Raw genomic sequence first — 17,568 nt, 5'->3', positions numbered from 1 at the left:
TGTACTCTGTTTTATACATTATAACTGGTTGAAGCCAGCAATAAAAATTGTGGAATTCAGGTTCACTAGTAAGTTATCTTCAAGGGATAGGTCTGTATTTCCCTGTAGGATTATTTTTCTTTACAGTAGGATTTTTTTATTTACAGTCGCTCAAAAGATTTAAACCTCAGACACACAAATGGTTGATTGATTTAAAAAGATCTATAGACCACCCTTTAATGTAAATATTTCCAAAGTAGCTTACAAGTTTTTTTAAAAAATAAGATGTATATGACCAAAGTAAAATAAAAGAATAGTAGATAAAAACATTGCAAAAAAATGGAAAAGCCTGGAAATTTTTTTAAAAAGTATTTGCTTAGCACCAATGAGATGTCAGAATGGGTACTATGCAAGTCTCCCTGTGGAGAACATTCACAAGCAAGATGCTACCACTGATTAAGCCTCCCCCCCCCCCATTGTCAGTTGCTTCACCTCATACACAATATGTACCTGAAGAAGGGCGTCCAAATATAACTTTAGTGCAGGGGTAGCAAAATCCAGGTACTGTACTTTGGACTATGTATTCCATTCGCTTCAGCCAGCATGGTCAATGATCAGTGTTGATAGGAGTTGTAGTCCACTCTGCTGCACATTGGCTGCTGTCCAGCAGCTGTTGAGACACCCTCAACATCTAGATGGGAAATGCCTTTGCATATGAAGAGTGTTTTCCATTGACAGAAGAAAAGCAAGAAAACCCACATAGGTACCAGTCTCTGGATCACTGGCCATGTCTTTTGACTTAATTCAGGTGAAGCAATCAACTAAGTATGTCATGCTGAGTGATCAGTGTAGTGGATACAATAAAATGAAGGCACAGGAAAGATATTTCTAGGATGTGTGTTAATCTGGTGCACTTTTGAATTTAGTTAAATACTGTGTGGTTAGACACAACCAGATGTGGTTAGGTGTGACCATTTACGGATGATGTCTGAGAGCTTGTGGTTTCTCTCCAGTGCATTATGATAACCACAAACCACTCTGCAGAGTTTTGAATGGTTTAAAGCACTCCCTATGTACGATGGAAAAGCAATGCGTACTGCTGTATTTTGCCCTCACTCAAATGACTACCACATCTGTTTGAAAGTTCTCGTTTCTCGATGTAATAGCCCAGCAATATATACCACATCAGAAAATTGTAAATGTATGTGACAAATTATATACCAACAATTAAAAAGCAATGAAGGTCTAGTAAAACACACACGCACACAAAATCCAACCACCTGAGGCATGGCTTGCAAGCAGAAAATACCTATAGACACAGAAACTTGCAGGTGGCTCCATCATCCGTTTTTAGGCTACTGTTTCTTTCCTATTCCCTGCCAAAACCATTGCAAAAAAAAAAAAAAAATTTGAAGCCCAAATCCATTGGAAAATCACTAGATGGAAATGGGAAAATATTAGCTCAATGCACATCTTTCGGAAAGGCTCATAATACTCAGGTGATGAGACCACAAACAGGAAGCACAGGCTCCAACTCAAAGAAAGCTGGTTTTCCTTAAATCCGGCTGAACCTTTTGTAGTCATGAAATATGTAAGGCCTGTTAATTTTGGTGAGAAATGCAGCACAATCCTGTGCATGTTAACTGCACTGGGGCTGTGGGGGAGGCACTTGTTGCCTCTGCCCAGGGTTGTCCACACCACAACTGCCTCAAGGGCATCTTCTGGGGCTTTAGGAATGGAGTGCATGTATTCCCTGCCATTTCTGCCCTTTAGTCATGAGCATCTCGTAGGGTGCTTTCAGTGAACTGTCCTTTGGCATCTCCCTGTGTGTGCCATTCTTTAGGGGTGTGCGGCTGGTGGCAGCAGCCTGTGCGGATGTTTGAGGTGATTGTCAGTGGTGCGATGTGTCAGTGGTACAGAGTGTGCTTCACATGTGTTTGTCTATCTGGTTGTGCTGTTTTGCGCTGTTCCTGCTTGTGACAGTGCAGTTGGTGCGGTGAGTGTGCCTTCTGGTGCGTGGCATGCAGTGCCTGCTGTCTGGCTGCTGTGGTGATTGTCTATAGGGATGCCATGTGCACTCTGTCCCCTGTTTATCTTCATGCTTACACTTGCAGTTTTGAGCTGCTTCCCATGAGCTGTCTTTGAGCATTATCGCAGTCCATATACACCTGTTAAGGGCACTTGTGGACTCTCCTCTGTGCACAAAAAAGGTGGCTGCAGTTCCCATAGTAATGCTGGCTGAGCTGGCTCTGTGTTTTGCTGGCTCCTTTTCTCTCTGCTGGGCTGGAGCCAGCTCATCTGGTATTTACCCCTCCCTGGGGCTCCTGAACAGAGTTTGGATCTAGCATACTTCACCAGTTTATTTTAAGACAACGTAATTTATGACAGCTCCCCCTATTTAGGATTTCTCTGCCGATTAGTTGAATTCAGTACCCACTGAAATCAGTGGAGCTTAAGTCATGAATAACTCCCCCCCATTGATTTAAGTGGAACTTAACTTCAATTAACTTTGTTTCGATCCCACCCAATCGTGGCATAAATGTTTGCAAAAATATCATGCCCTTGACCCTTGAAGATAGAACACTGAGATTACATTCAATACAGATTACTGAATTTGATTTCTGTTTTTCTCTCTCTCTCCTCTCTCTCCATTTTTAAGGTTGTCGAACTGCCCCAACAGATCTAGTGTTCATATTGGATGGCTCCTGGAGTGTTGGCCCAGAAAACTTTGAAATAGTCAAAAGGTGGCTTGTCAATATTACAAGTAACTTTGACATTGGACCAAAGTTCATTCAAGTTGGAGTAGTTCAGTACAGTGATTATCCTGTGCTTGAAATCCCACTTGGGTCTCATGATTCAAATGAAAACCTCGTCAGAGGAATGGAATACATACAGTACTTGGGTGGAAATACAAGAACAGGGAAAGCCATTCAGTTTGCAATCGATCACCTATTTGCCAAATCCGCAAGGTTCCTTACAAAAATCGCAGTGGTACTTACCGACGGAAAGTCACAAGATGACGTCAAAGAAGTGGCAGCTGAAGCAAGAAAAAACAAGATCACTCTGTTTGCCATTGGAGTTGGGTCAGAAACCGAAGAGGATGAACTAAGAGCCATTGCCAACAAGCCCTCGTCAACATATGTGTTCTATGTTGAAGATTATATTGCAATATCCAGAATAAGAGAAGTCATAAAGCAGAAACTCTGTGAAGGTAAATATTAATGCCTTTCTGCAGAGTCATTAACCTCTTTTTCCTTTAAGGAGTATGATGTGCTGTAGTGGTATGCTGGCCTCACTTATTTTAGTACTTGGTTGTATAGGATGCTGCCATACCATCAGGCAGGCCATCACTCCCTCTAGCTCAGGGGTGGGGCATCTCTGGCCCTTGGGTGTAATTAGGCCACCAGACCTCCCCATTTGACTCAGGAGGCCATTTTAGCCAAGCCACGCCTACCAGTTGTATAGCTGTTATCAGGTAAAGATGCAACTGGGCTGAAAGGAGGTTTGAAGACACTATCAGTTAGCGGCTTGGTGGCATCTATAGAGCCCTTTGCCCATGTGTGAGCAAAACTGAGTCACCTGACATCATTGTGACATCATGTGATTGATGGGGTGGGGGTGATATACTGACGCAACAGCTGGATCCAGTTCTCTACCCCGACTTTCTCTCCACTGACTGCCAGGAGCTTTCCAGGGTTTCAGAAATGGGCCTTTTCTAGGATTTACGTATATCCTTCCACTCAGTGGGAGATGTATGGATGTGCCTGCTGCCCCATTATGTGTACAGGATAATTGATGGTCTGTGAGCTGTCTGTTAAAAATCAGAACCCTAATAGTCTTAGAGAAGTTCTTGATGTATGGATCAGAATTTTTTTGTTTTATTTCTGACAAAGGGCAGATATAATTTGATTAATGCCACTCAGTAGATCTGAACAAGGAACCATTGTGTACAGCAGAAGGACACACAGGTTTGGTATGAAAGAGAAACGCGTTTGCATGAGAAGTGAGGAAATGAAGCTCACTGCCAAGGCAGACTTTGTAATCATCGCATCTGGCAATTCCCAAGTCTAGACTAGTGGTTAAGAATATGAAACTTTTGCTGGCTGACCTTCCCCAAGTCTTTGCAGCAGCCTTAGCGGTGAACTGATGACTATAGGGGGTTATTGGGTTGTTGTTTTTATATTGACTATATTTGTTGTGGTTTTATATTTTGATATTGTTCTGTGCCCTGAGACCTCCAGGTTATAGGGCAGTATATAAATTCAATAAATAATAATACTAAATAAATAATATGGCTTGGCCATTGTGAGTGGAGAGGCCCAAGAGGGACTGGTGACTTGATTGAGTGTGGAAACCACTGGTATGGTCAGAAACTATCGTCTTCAGTTGGTTCAGAAACTGAAAAGGCTGAGATGGGAGCAAGCTCTCCTCAACACAACACAATGTTCCTCATCCTAAGCAGAATCTACCTGTGCTTGTGGTAGGGTTGTGCGCCTACTTACCTTGTCATGGTTTTGTTTTAGTCTAGCTTTCCATGCTTTTGTAGTATCATGCATCAGCAGAAAGCAACTGCAGGGCTTGACCTTTTCTGACCCTGCCAGTGGAATGACTGAATCAGGGATGAGGAACCTGTGCCTCTCCTGATGTTGTTGGACCACAGCTCCTATCATTCCTGACTATTGGCCATGCAGGCTGGGGCTGATGAGAGTTGAAGTCCAACAACACCCAGAGGCTCCTGGGTTTCCCATCCAGTTGTGTTACTGAAAAATCTTTCTCTCCCTCCACGTACTCTCTCTTTGCAGGGAGGTTGTGTGTAGCTACTCTACCACAAAGTTGTTTTTGCAATGTTCCTCAGAACCTTTCACGCCCACCCCTCTTGCACTTTCCCTATGCTTCAAAAGTTGCTGGCAAAGGATACTTGGGGCTGTTTCAGAGACATTCAAAATATTCCCCACATAATGTGCTGCAGCTATCCCTGGCAATGCAGAGACTACCCTCTGGGATTTTAAAATAAACTATATGACATAGCTGTGTTTCAGGCTTGATGCGAGATGAAATTTAAGCCCTAGCACTTGAAGTCTGCTCTCTTTCTATGTTTTGAAAAGAGAAGATCCTGGGTAGGATCCAAAGGTTCTGTTCCATTCATGGAAAGAGTCTTCTGTGACTTGAAAGTTGCCTTCGGATCCAGACCCCTGACGTGTAATGTACCCACTGCAATGCATAAGATTTCAGAAGGTTCTCTGAATATTTATTATAATTTTTAAAAATCCTTTAAACAAGTCAGAAACAGTGCTGTTCCTAAAGGTGCTGGCACTTTGCACACTTAACAGAAATAAATCCATGACTGCAATTCTCTCCAGCATTGCCAAAAAGGAACAAGATGAGTCAAGGCAGCTGTTCATCCATGATGGATGCACCATTTGTTTGTTCTTTTAAGGGTAAACTGAGCCCTTTAAAAGGGTGAAATGAGCCATAGAGAGGGCCCAGCTTGGACTGGGCTGTGGTGGAAAGGGATTAACCTAGTGGTAGCGAAGTGATGCTCTTCAGATGTAGTCCAACTACACTATAACTCCCAGCTCCAGCTAGCATGGCCAATGGAGAGGACATACCATTAACTACCCCTGGGTTAACCCTTTTCCTTAGCTGCTGTTTTCTGATCAGAGTCACTCTCCCAGAACTGCTGTTTGCCTCGTGGGGCAAAATACATATGTACTGTGTGGCTTCCTTCCCCAGCTCTGATCTGAATTCCACTTTCTAGCTACACTTATCGTAGGAGCATACGCTACAGGAGATCTGATCAAGGCCCTCCTCACCTTTGTATCTAGTTGTGCCTCAGTGTCAACTCTTTAGGTCAGGACTTCTTCTCCACATATTTCTTGCTTCTTCCACTCTTTAAAGAACCATGAATATGGATGGTGCAATCATTTGTTGTTTTACGATGATGATGATGATGATAATAATTATAAAGATAATGCTAATAATAACAATTTTATAATATTTCTTTTATTTATGGGTCAGGAACTAACAACCATCAAATCCATGTATGCCTTCTGTTAACCCCCATGTGACTTGCTACTTCCATTGTAATTGAATGTAGAAACTGGATTTGTTTTACTTAGTAAGATGAAAATAAAATATCAAGATTCTTAAGTAATAGCAGAACTACATTCTGAACCTTGCAGCTGTGTTCTGATGTCACAGATGTTTAAAAAATGGTTTGCGGTGTACAAACTGTACTGGTGTCTTTATTAATCAGATACCTTATGATTATTTGTACTTTCTGATTTAAGTAGATGTTTGCTTTCATGTATAATTGTAAGCATTCCATTGTCATTGCCTAATACGTTACTGTACAATGACATATTTGGGAACAGATTATCTGCCCTTAAATTCATGTCTCTCAACAGGAATTGAGATTAAAAACCCATTTCCCCAACCAGTTCCAGAGATATGATTGTTGGTCTTGCTGACTGCTGAACTGTCATTACCATGATGAGAAGGAGTTTGATAATGGCATATATGCAGAAATTTAGGGTGGGGGGCTGGGTTTAGTATTTCCTGGCAAGGGCATGACAAAACTCAGTTCTGAATTCATTCCCAGGTCTCATGTGATTGCTTGCACTCATGGCACCAGTGGCTTCCAGTAGGAACAGCAACTACCATTCTGGAGCTAGTTGTGAAAATGGGTGGCTGGTCAACACACAACGAAAGAGTGGGTTGCCTATTTTTGTATCTGAAACAAGACTCATTTTATGCAGTGCTTTGAATGTGTGCATCTTAGCAAAGCATGCTACAAAATCATCATTAGTTCCACATCTTCATTTCTCCATTCCCTAAAGTCTTAAAAACAGAGCTTTCGCCATAAATTCTGTGTCAGTGCAAAGAAAAGTTGGCACATTCCTACTTTTTAAAATTCCTTTTTAACATTGTACCTTAAGTGCCCAGTATTGTATTTTGTGTTATTTTTTAAGTAGCATTCAGCCAGCTACAATTTTTTTCATATCACATTCTTTTAGAATGAAATTCATTTCCAGTCTGTAGCAGTCTTGGTGAATGCAAAGAAGTCAAAACACAGCTCGTTGAATGCAAGTAGTTTGTAGTTTGCTTGACTCTGGGTCTGGCCCTTGATTTTTTGTAGGGTCTGCTTCAGTGGGGCTTCAGTGGATAATCCTTATTATATCAGGAGGGACTGTAGAATGAAGGGCAACCAGCACAAAAGGTTAGAATGGATCCTTAGGACAGGAGCAACAGAGAGGAGTTAGTAGTGTCTGGCACAAGGTCTGCCTCTTTTTGGCTTGCCAATAGCTCTAGAAGGGAAAGTGTAAACAGTGGTCTAGTTCAGGTATATTATCAAACCATGGTTTCCTGTTATGAGAGAGAGCTGTGGCAAGCTTTGGCACACCACCCTACATTCTCCTTTCTATCTTCAAGTATGAGCAGAGCAGACTGAAAGCTGTAATTTTTATAGTATTACCTTCAAACTAAGGAATCCCAAGTTTGTCAATGAAGCATAGTAAGATTAAACTACAGATTCCTGAATTTGGACATAACAGAAGACTGCAGTTTATTATAAAACAAAAGTGGAAGTTTTTAGTGTCCTCTTCTTGCAGAAAGAGCAGAGAGAGAAGTGCATAAACTTGAGGCTCACCGCAGCTCATAAAGCTAAAGCAAGGTTTGGTGCATTTCAAATTTAATGACTTTGTGTTTCTCAGTCCCTTCACAGCAGCAAAGTATGTCCTGCTGAAACAAACTGTTGCACTATCTTGATATCCCTCCACGTTGGTGGCCCCTTGCATGTTCACACAGAACTTCTCTCAGATAGTTGTGGTGCAGGTAGCTGCCCACATGTGTGGCTGCATATATGAAAACTTAAGAGTACCATAAAATGCTTTTGAGCATCAAAACTATACAGGGGTGGTCAATGACAATTGCAGTCCGAAAGACTTGATATTTCACATAGGAAAAAATATGATCATAGTTCACATTTATGCCAGAGGTGGGAAACTTTAGGTCGAAGGGTTGAATATGAGCCTCCACACCCCTCTGTCTGGTCCACAGGACTCGACCCAAGCCACATCCTCCCAGACCTCCCAGATCTCTCAGGGTGCCCTCCTGTTGGAATTTTAGCTGGCTAGAAATGTCCTCTTGAACTGTGATTCTACTTCTTCCTTGCATGGAGAGTGGTATGTATCTGTCTACATCTACTGGTGTCATACCCATCACTGGGGTGCTTCCTAGAAGGTTGAAAATACGTTTATTATCTCTGATTTACATAGCACACTAAAGTCAATGGTGAGCTTCTTATTAAGTTTTCCAAAGGATGCTTTGAGCTGGACTCTCAGTTCAAACAACACAATAATTTAATTACAGTACTTGTGCACCAGCCTAATGGTATAAAATCGCACCTCATGCTTTCAAAGTTATACATCGGTTACTACATCCATGAATTAAACATGGTATGTATTTTGGTTGCTTTTCAGAATCAGTTTGCCCAACAAGAATTCCTGTGGCATCACGAGATGAAAAAGGATTTGATATACTTCTAGGTTTAGGTGTGAAGAAAAAGGTGAAAAAGAGAATCCAGATTCCATCTACCAATGCGAAAGCTTATGAAGTAACCTCGCGTATTGACTTGTCAGAATTGACAAGGTACAGGTTTTTTTTTGTTTGGTTTTTTAAAAAGTTTATATCCTTTTAAATTAAAATAAGACTTCCTTATAATGGACTAGATAATTGTTTAAGAATTAGGAATTCAGAGTGTATGTTCTTCTAATTTTTTTAAAAAATTGCTTTCTAGGAATGTCTTTCCAGAAGGCCTTCCTCCATCATATGTGTTTGTATCCACTCAGAGGTTTAAAGTCAGAAAAACATGGGATTTGTGGAGGATTTTAAGCCTGGATGGAAGGCCACAAATAGCTGTTACTGTAAATGGAGAAGACAGAACGCTGTCATTTACTACAACAAGCCTAGTAAATGATACGCAGGTTGTTACTTTTACTGCACCCCGTGTGAAGGTAAAGAAGACATCACTCATGTGTTGATATATCTGTTATCCATATTGTGATTTTGAACGTGAAGTGATCCAGTGTTTCACTGTTCATTATAACAAAGCATCAGAGATGATTCTCATTTTTTGAAGTTAGTGCTTGAATACGGATCTCTGAGGACAAAACGTTCATTCCTCTTTGTCACGTCTGAACGGCATGCCACATAAAATGTGGCCTGTGTTCCTTTAGAAAACTTAAGAAGTAGACCCAGAAACCACCTTTTGGTGGCACGTCCCTGCTCATGTTGTACAATGTGATTCCATTGTAGCACTGTTTGGGAAAACCTGTAATCTGAAATGGTGCAGTACTAGCTGTGCCGTTATCTTTCCCACACAAACCAAATTAAGCAATTAGTGTTTATATATAGATCGATTTATAGATGCCATCTGCAAAGTGTGTGTGTGTGTGTGCATGTGTATTACACAAGCAAACACACACAGAGGTTGCTCTTCTATTTTGTTATTCTATTTTGTTACTCACTTACGGACTCATTGTTAAAACCGTGTTTATGGAAGACAATCTTACTCGGCTATGAGTGATTGCCAAAGATACACCCCTTTCTATGCCTTTGGTATAGGAAAGTATGATAGAAATACAAAAATGGATACGTAATCTCTATAAAGAAGATGGATATCAATGTTATGCCTAGCTATCTTCTAGAGAAGTGCAAGCTGGACAGATGAAGCTTGGCATGGTTATAACTCACCTACATGTAATAATGGGAAAATCCAAAAAGAATTTTGGGTTTTTTCCCAGTCTGATTTAATTATTAGGCCATTTCTTTAAGTTGTTATAGTAGATAATGCACTTTAGTGGTTGAGCCCTTAATTCAGACTGGTGGTAGCAAGTTTTGAAACTTGTATTAGTTTATGTCTTTACATTTATGGACATGAATGTTGAATATATATTTACAATTCTCTCCCTTTTTTCTAGATGTTGTTTGATGAAGGCTGGCATCAAATCCGTCTCTTAGTAACAGAAGCAGATGTTACGTTGTATATAGATGACCAAGAAACTGAAATAAAGCCATTGCGTCCTGTTTTAGGGATCTATATCAGTGGAGTAACTCAAATTGGAAAATATTCTGGGAAGGAGGAGACTGTACAGGTATGTATGCTCAGAATACTACATTTGTGGAGTGCAGTTACACCGACCCAATGTTTAGATTTAAGCCTGATCCTAAGGATGATTATTTGGAACAAGTTCAATTAAGTTTAGTGAATAAGGGTGAACAGATGGAAAACAAAAGCAGATGAACATTAACAAACAATAAGCCTGTTGTATGTTTGGTAGCTCAAACCATGGTGTGGATTCTTAACTATGGTTAGCATAAACCATTATTTAGTGAGATGTCAGGACCAAACCAGTATTTGCCTTGAATGTTTTTGAAGAACAGAATAACCAGTGTGAATTGTTTGCACAAGGGGAATATAAGAGTTGTAAGCAGCTGTTTCCCTTTTGCATTCATTGACCTTGGTGTCATTACAGAGGACTTGGTGTACAATAAGTAAATGCATAAACTACCAATGTGTGAGTCTGAACTGTTTTTAAGGAACTTTCAGCACTTTCTGCCCACGTTTGCATTCTGCTACACAAATATAAGCACAACCTGCCCTTTTACAAGTAATTCCTTAGCTGTTATGAAATGGATTTTAGAATATAAGATGTTCCAAGAGATTATGGATGTTATTTCTGATTATGAATGACCTTTATATGTTTCTAATTTGTAAAATAGTGCTGTAAATCAGTATGAATAAGACAGAATAAGTTATTTCCCCTTGGACCATCTGAGGCTCAAGATATTTGGTTGGAGTGCTCATGAGTATGAATGGAGGGTTCTGTCAATTTCGATTCTATCTGTTTCTCCTTTTTCCACTCTTAAATCCAATTCTCCCCATTTCTGCAGCAATCTGTTATTTTTAATTAAAAGCATCAAAAATGGGTATCTAATGAGTTCATAATCTTCATGTTATAGTTTGATGTCCAAAAGTTAAGGATCTACTGTGACCCAGAACAAAATAACCGAGAAACAGCCTGTGAGATCCCTGGATTTGTGAGTATGATAGGATTTATTTATTTTTGGTAAAGCTTGTTTTTCATTTTCATAAAAAACAAACGAAACCATATCATAGTGGGAAGGACAGTTCTCCTATTAAGAGAGTTCTTTATCTATCTCTCTCAAATAAAAGAAAGAAAGAAAGAAAGAAAGAAAGAAAGAAAGAAAGAACGCTTGAGCTATAATTGTGTTACCTGTCTAAGATTTTTTTTTTTTTAAAAAAAAACACACTTCTAACTGTCAGCCTTCAAATTCCTTCAGGACAGAATTTTCTGCAAAATGTGTTTTGGAGAAATTGTTGTTTACCATTAGAGGTTGTTACAGAAGTCTCTCTATGCTAGGGAGACACTGGTAACATGTGACATAGTGTAATTAAAAGGGTCACAGGGGGTGATGCTATGGGTTAAACCACAGAGCCTAAGACTTGCCGATCAGAAGGTCGGCAGTTCGAATCCCCACGATGGGGTGAGCTCCCGTTGCTCAGTTCCTGCTCCTGCCAACCTAGCAGTTTGAAAGCACGTCAAAGTGCAAGTAGATAAACAGGTACCGCTCCGGCGGGAAGGTAAACGGCATTTCTGTGCGCTGCTCTGGTTCACCAGAAGCAGCTTAGTCATGCTGGCCACATGACCAGGAAGCTGTACGCCGGTTTCCTCGGCCAATAAAGCGAGATGAGCGCCGCAACCCCAGAGTCGGCCACGACTGGACCTAATGGTCAGGGATCCCTTTACCTTTACTTTACAACTATATGGGATGTGGATGGCGCTGTGGGTTAAACCACAGAGCCTAGGGTTTGCCAATCAGAAGGTTGGTGGTTCAAATCCCCTCAACGGGGTTACCTCCCATTTGCTGTGTCCCAGCTCCTGCCAACCTAGCAGTTTAAAAGCATGCAGTGCAAGTAGATAAATAGGTACCTCTCCAGCTGGAAGGTAAACGGCGTTTCCGTGCACTGCTCTGGTTCACCAGAAGCGGATTAGTCATGCTGGCCACATGACCCAGAAGCTATACGCTGGCTCCCTCGGCCAGTAAAGCAAGATGAGCGCCTCAACCCCGGAGTCGTATGCGACTGGACCTAATGGTCAGGAGTCCCTTTACCTTTACAACTATATATGCTTTGATTTTAACAACTTCTGCAGGCTTTCTAAATTCTTGAACTGATTTTGTTTATTTATTTATTTATTTATTCCAGAATGGAGAGGTAGGCAAAAACATGCCTATTCATATGGACTTTAAGGTAGTATTTAGTATCACCCTCACCCTTGCTTCCTTTGTTAATACATCACCAGGTAAGAGCATGCTGTTTGTCTGGGATAGTGAGGATATTTTTGTAAACATTTTTTTTTCCTGTTTTCAGCTTTTGTGCTCAGTGAACAATATGTGCAACCTTTTTTTGTGGGGGAGTGTTAAATTATTTTGGACTGAATTTGGCATGCAATTTATATGCTATTTTTTACATGGGTAGTGGCATTTAGTTCTCACATTGTTGAATCTCTTTTATATAGTCTGCTTTGTCATAGAAGGAATATGCTTAACATTTAAGAAAATATATGCACTTAGAGAGCTAAACCATGAGCCCAGGTTTAGATGGCATGCTATTCCAGCAGCAAAATGGGGAGAGAGGAGAAAAGCAGTCACATTCTCCTCTCCGGGAGCCTGAACATTTGCTTGTTCCATACTATGGAATAGTTCAGCTTAGAATTACCTGTGAACTGGGCCACTCTCTGACTTCCTCATCATACATTGGTATCATGAAATCACTGTCAAGCCAACATGGTAGATTTCAGCAGGGATTTCAGGGGTGAAGGACTTTGTGGAGTAGGTTGTTAATAAGCATAAAGTTGGTTTGGTGTGCACAATTGAAAATTGTTTTTGGTTTTTGGTAGTGCATGAATGGACCAAGCGATGTAGGATCTACACCACCTCCTTGTATATGCCCTCCAGGAAAACAAGGACCACCAGGCCCCAAAGTGAGTGGAGCTTTTCATAATGTATAGTTGCTTTCATTATGTTTAACTCTGCGGCCATAACATAAATTATGATCATAATGCCTTATTTATATGCCCCCTTCTAGTTTAAAGGCCCAAAGCGGAAATTGCATTTATTATTTCTTAGTTTACAGTTTTATATACTGCTTTTCAGGTTGACCTTACAAATCTGTTTACATAAGATCATTACAACAATAAGTGCCAAGTTAAAAAGAAGTTAAAATAGAATGGGAAAGAGAATGGCTGTTTAGAAGAAGCTGTTACTGTTGCTATCAGTTCCTCTTAGCTAGGGGTCAGTTGGGGAGAGTGCATGTACCCTTGACCATTGGCCATGCTGGCTGAGCTTGGTTGGAGCTGGAGTTCTACAACATCTGGAGCGACAGCTTGTTGACTTTCCTTAGAATAAGATTTGTTACAGTTTCTGGAATCTAAGTGTGTATTAGGAGTGGAGGTGGGAGAATAAAATGAACTGCATGCTTCATAAAATGAACTGCATGCTTCATTTAGAAATAAAATGAACTGCATGCTTCATTTGGGCCATCGTCAGCTAGACAGAGATCTTAAGTATAGCTTTTAAATGTAATGGGTTATTATAATAATGTTGGATTAGGTAAAGGTAAAGGTACCCCTGCCTGTACGGGCCAGTCTTGCCAGACTCTAGGGTTGTGCGATCATCTCACTCTATAGGCCGGGAGCCAGCGCTGTCCGCAGACACTTCCGGGTCACGTGGCCAGCGTGACAAGCTGCATCTGGCGAGCCAGCGCAGCACATGGAACGCCGTTTACCTTCCCGCTAGAAAGTGGTCCCTATTTACCGGGGGTGCTTTCGAACTGCTAGGTTGGCAGGCGCTGGGACCGAACGACGGGAGCGCACCCCGCCGCAGGGATTCGAACCGCCGACCATGCGATCAGCAAGTCCTAGGCGTTGAGGTTTTACCCACAGCGCCACCCGCATCCCTACCAATGTTGGATTAGAACGTAGCAATTATCTCGTTATTTGGTTTCTGCATAGTACTAAGACTTAATGCAGCTGCAAAATTAAGGCCAAGCATCTTTGCCCAGGTTTTGGACCACACAGTTGTAGCTGAAGACATGGCCCCTGGCAGACCCCACCATCTTCAGTTTTTCACCCAATGTTCTCTTGTAATGGATGTTCTGACACTCTTAAATACTCTAGAAGACAATGATCTCAACTCAGCCAACTCCCTGAGTCTCCACTTGAACATCTTCTCTTCAGAACATGTTTATGTAGTTATGCATGTTATAAAAGTCTGTAACATCTTAAATATGAAGCAGAAGAACATATCTTGTGAAAACAGAACCGCAACCAGTGAGGATGTATTGCGCTGAGAGATTAAGGACTGTATTTTAAAGGCCAACTGTTGCATGAAATATTTCTGGGCTTCCCTCCAAGTTTTTATGACTTTGAAAGTATAATTTCCTGAAGTGCCAAAATATGGATGAACAGCAAATGGGTGCATTCACTTGCAACCCACCACCCCATCTTGGCAACATGTGATCAGGTTCTCTTGTGGCTGAAAGGCCCTTGTGGGAAATATTAGACATGGTGTTAGTCATGTGGGTACAGTTAACGTGCAAATGTTTACAAATGTAAATGTCAGCCTCAGGGAGGCTCAAGCTTGCCATTGTCCCTATCAATTCCACCACCCCATCCCTAGTTTATATTTACATTGGCAGGGAAGTCTCTTTTGGCACCAATGTAAATAGCACCTTCAGAGGTGATTTATGTTGGGGCCATAATGGAATGGGTTAAACTCCCCATTCCTATATCCCGTGGTCTTTCTTCTGCTTGGGCCCCTTTGCAGTGGTAATTAGTAGTTTGAAAAAAATGTACTGCTTTAATCCACACAATTAACATTAGCTACAATTAACATTAGCTTGGCCCTCCATGAATGAACAACAGAGGGAGATAGGAGGTGGTTGGTTAGGGGTTATACCTGCCTAAGCTGCACCAGGCAAATGAATGGGCAGGCTTATTTCATTTTCCAGAAGAAGCATGAATGGCTGATGTTAGATGAGGTAACCCTTTGGGGAAACACACACATGCACAGAGAAGGCAAGATGGCCACACCAATTCCGCTGTAGTTTCCGTGCAGATCTATGGGTTGTGAGTTTCACACAAAGCAGAAAATTTGTGCGTCAGAATTTACTATGTCAGAATAGAGTGAGGCAAAACAACCTTTCCTCCCTGCACTATTTATGAGGAGGTTTCAGAAGGGACAAGAGGAAAAAGGACATATTTCCCTTCACACTCTCCAGAAACCTCCCCCATATTTATATATAAACCCTGGAAGAGTTAGGGGGATATGTACTATAATGTTAAACTCCTCTTCTCCATGTTATTTCAGAAGTGGAAAAGATATATTTTCTACTGTATAACTTTCCCAGGAGAAACACCCACTCCTTCCACCCGTGGAAGCAATAAAGAGTTTAGTTTCAGGGCTGACAACTAGCCCTGAACCACGAGCCCTTTACCACTTTATAGGGCAGTGTGTGAAGGTTTCAGAAGAGCTGGGGGGAGGGCACCCACTTCCTTCCTTTGTCCTCATCTTAAACCACCTCCTTCCTTTCAGGAACCCTGTACAAGGCTCCTGTTTAGGTTGATTGAAACTCTGAGTAGCATCTGTTAGAGGCGGGGGTATTGTGCAGCATTTAGTTGCTGCAACCTTCTCAGTTCTGTTCTGTTCTAATATGTTTGTTTTCTCCCTAGGGGGATCCTGGACAACCTGGGAATCATGGCTATCCTGGAGAACCTGGTCGAGATGGTAAGCCTGTGAGTACTAAAAACTTAGTCATCTATAGTAACTTTAATGCAAAACTGACATTAGAATTGTATCAGAACATTATTAAGGGTGGCAAATGCTCATTATTAACATCAGGATCACGAGTAAGGGGTGACAGTTGGAATTCCCAATCAAGGAGGATTCAGGGAAGATCCATACCTTTTATTGAAAAAGCCACGGAAGTAATATGTAAATGCTACCCTTTCCTTTAAATTTATAATTTACTGGGGTTTTTTGTGCAGCAATTTCTAATCTTACAGTCGGGCGTCATAAATTGTTAATTGTTATTGTGGAAGGGGCATAGAATGTCAACAAGGATATATAATCCAAGTTTCAGAAACTGAAATGATGGCAAGTTAGGATTAGTTTTGTCTTTTCTTTAAAATAGTTTCAGCCATTAAAAAACAACAAAAAAGAGTTCTGAATGCTGTGCTCGCTCAGTTCTGATGTGATATCTTCACAATAGCATTATGAGTGCAAGCTGCAGCGAGCCCTCGTTCACATGGCTGATTTTTGTTAAGAAAGAGTAGAAGGAAGAGGAATGCAGCTAATTGCTCACTAGCTAGTCTAATGGCTTCCTCCTTGGGGTAAAACAATATGTAACTGTATCCCACCCAAAAAGAAATAAGAAATGTAATATCTTGTTCCTGTTAGTTCTTGCAAAAATGTGGATGGATGGTTATCATTAGTACTGCGAATAAGTCTGCAGTGCCCATACTCACCCTGGGAATAAGCTTCTCTGCACATAACTTCTGAATAGACATTTATAGTACTGTGTTGTGAAAGTGTTAGAAGGTAGGCTTTAAAAGGTTCAAATGAGTTCAGTTACTTTACCAGGCAATTAAAGTAAGGGCAAATTAAAATGTTGAAGCAGAAGTTTGGGTCTTTTCCCAAAACCATTCATCTCCTTTTGACTTTGGTAATAATGAATTCAAAGAATTTGGTTTTAATTCTTATGGGCCTTTAGAAGGTTTCCAGAAATCTCAAGAAAATGAGCTCCAAGTTAAGCAATGTGGCCTTTATTATTGTTAATGCCACTTAAGGCATTTGGTTCTTGCCCAGAATGTATGAGGCCTGTGATTTTTTATTTTTTGCATTTCACATTCTATTTCTGGTAAGGAGTCTTTTGATGGTGGTGGTTGTATATTTGGTTTTCTGTATCAGCTCTGTATGGAAAATCTTAAACAAATCCTTGCTGGAAACTCTGTAAATCTGAGGAACATTGCCAATTACTTGGAGAACTCCATGTTGCACTTTATAAAATGTCCAAATTTCTTATTTTGGTTGCTTAGTTACATTTTGGCCATGTTCGTAGGTATAACAGATGGTTGAGATTATTGTGGTGGTTCCCTTTGGATGCTGACACAATGCTAGTATGAAGAGCAGTAATACCAAAAATACACTTCTTTCCACATACTGGAAGATTATATTAGGGAAGAGTCCAGTAATTTCAATAAGCAATACTGGAGCCATGTTCAAAGAGAACTCCTAGTTGCAGAACCTGGGAGCAATTTAAAGAACTCTTTTCATGGGTTCATTTTGAACCCTTCAGATAAATTATAAATCTACCATTTCAACAAAATGCTAAAATGCTCTAGGACAAAAAGAAGAAGCAACTTCTAATGTAGCACAAATTATTTCTTACTGTTTGCAGCAATCGCTTTCTTAGTTAATTATCAAGTAATCCCTTGATAATTATGA

At 40.8% G+C, this 17,568-nt stretch overlaps 1 protein-coding gene across 1 annotated transcript in view; it reads left to right on the top strand.

The window, feature by feature from the left end:
* The window catches only part of COL21A1 (collagen type XXI alpha 1 chain), a 113,117-nt gene that overhangs the window by 46,576 nt on the left and 48,973 nt on the right, over window positions 1-17,568 (top strand). Inside the window, exons 3-10 of the mRNA XM_081857570.1 lie at window positions 2,639-3,190; window positions 8,460-8,628; window positions 8,777-8,993; window positions 9,960-10,133; window positions 11,002-11,079; window positions 12,269-12,277; window positions 12,963-13,046; window positions 15,795-15,857. Coding sequence (XP_081713696.1) covers window positions 2,639-3,190; window positions 8,460-8,628; window positions 8,777-8,993; window positions 9,960-10,133; window positions 11,002-11,079; window positions 12,269-12,277; window positions 12,963-13,046; window positions 15,795-15,857 — 1,346 coding nt within the window. The remainder of the gene's footprint in view (window positions 1-2,638; window positions 3,191-8,459; window positions 8,629-8,776; window positions 8,994-9,959; window positions 10,134-11,001; window positions 11,080-12,268; window positions 12,278-12,962; window positions 13,047-15,794; window positions 15,858-17,568) is intronic.

Source organism: Podarcis erhardii, assembly GCF_964252035.2.
Source record: "Podarcis erhardii genome assembly, chromosome: 3".
Classification (NCBI taxonomy): Eukaryota; Metazoa; Chordata; class Lepidosauria; order Squamata; family Lacertidae; genus Podarcis; species Podarcis erhardii.
Note: the sequence above shows the minus strand (reverse complement) of the source record. Positions and strands in the feature narration are given on the sequence as shown.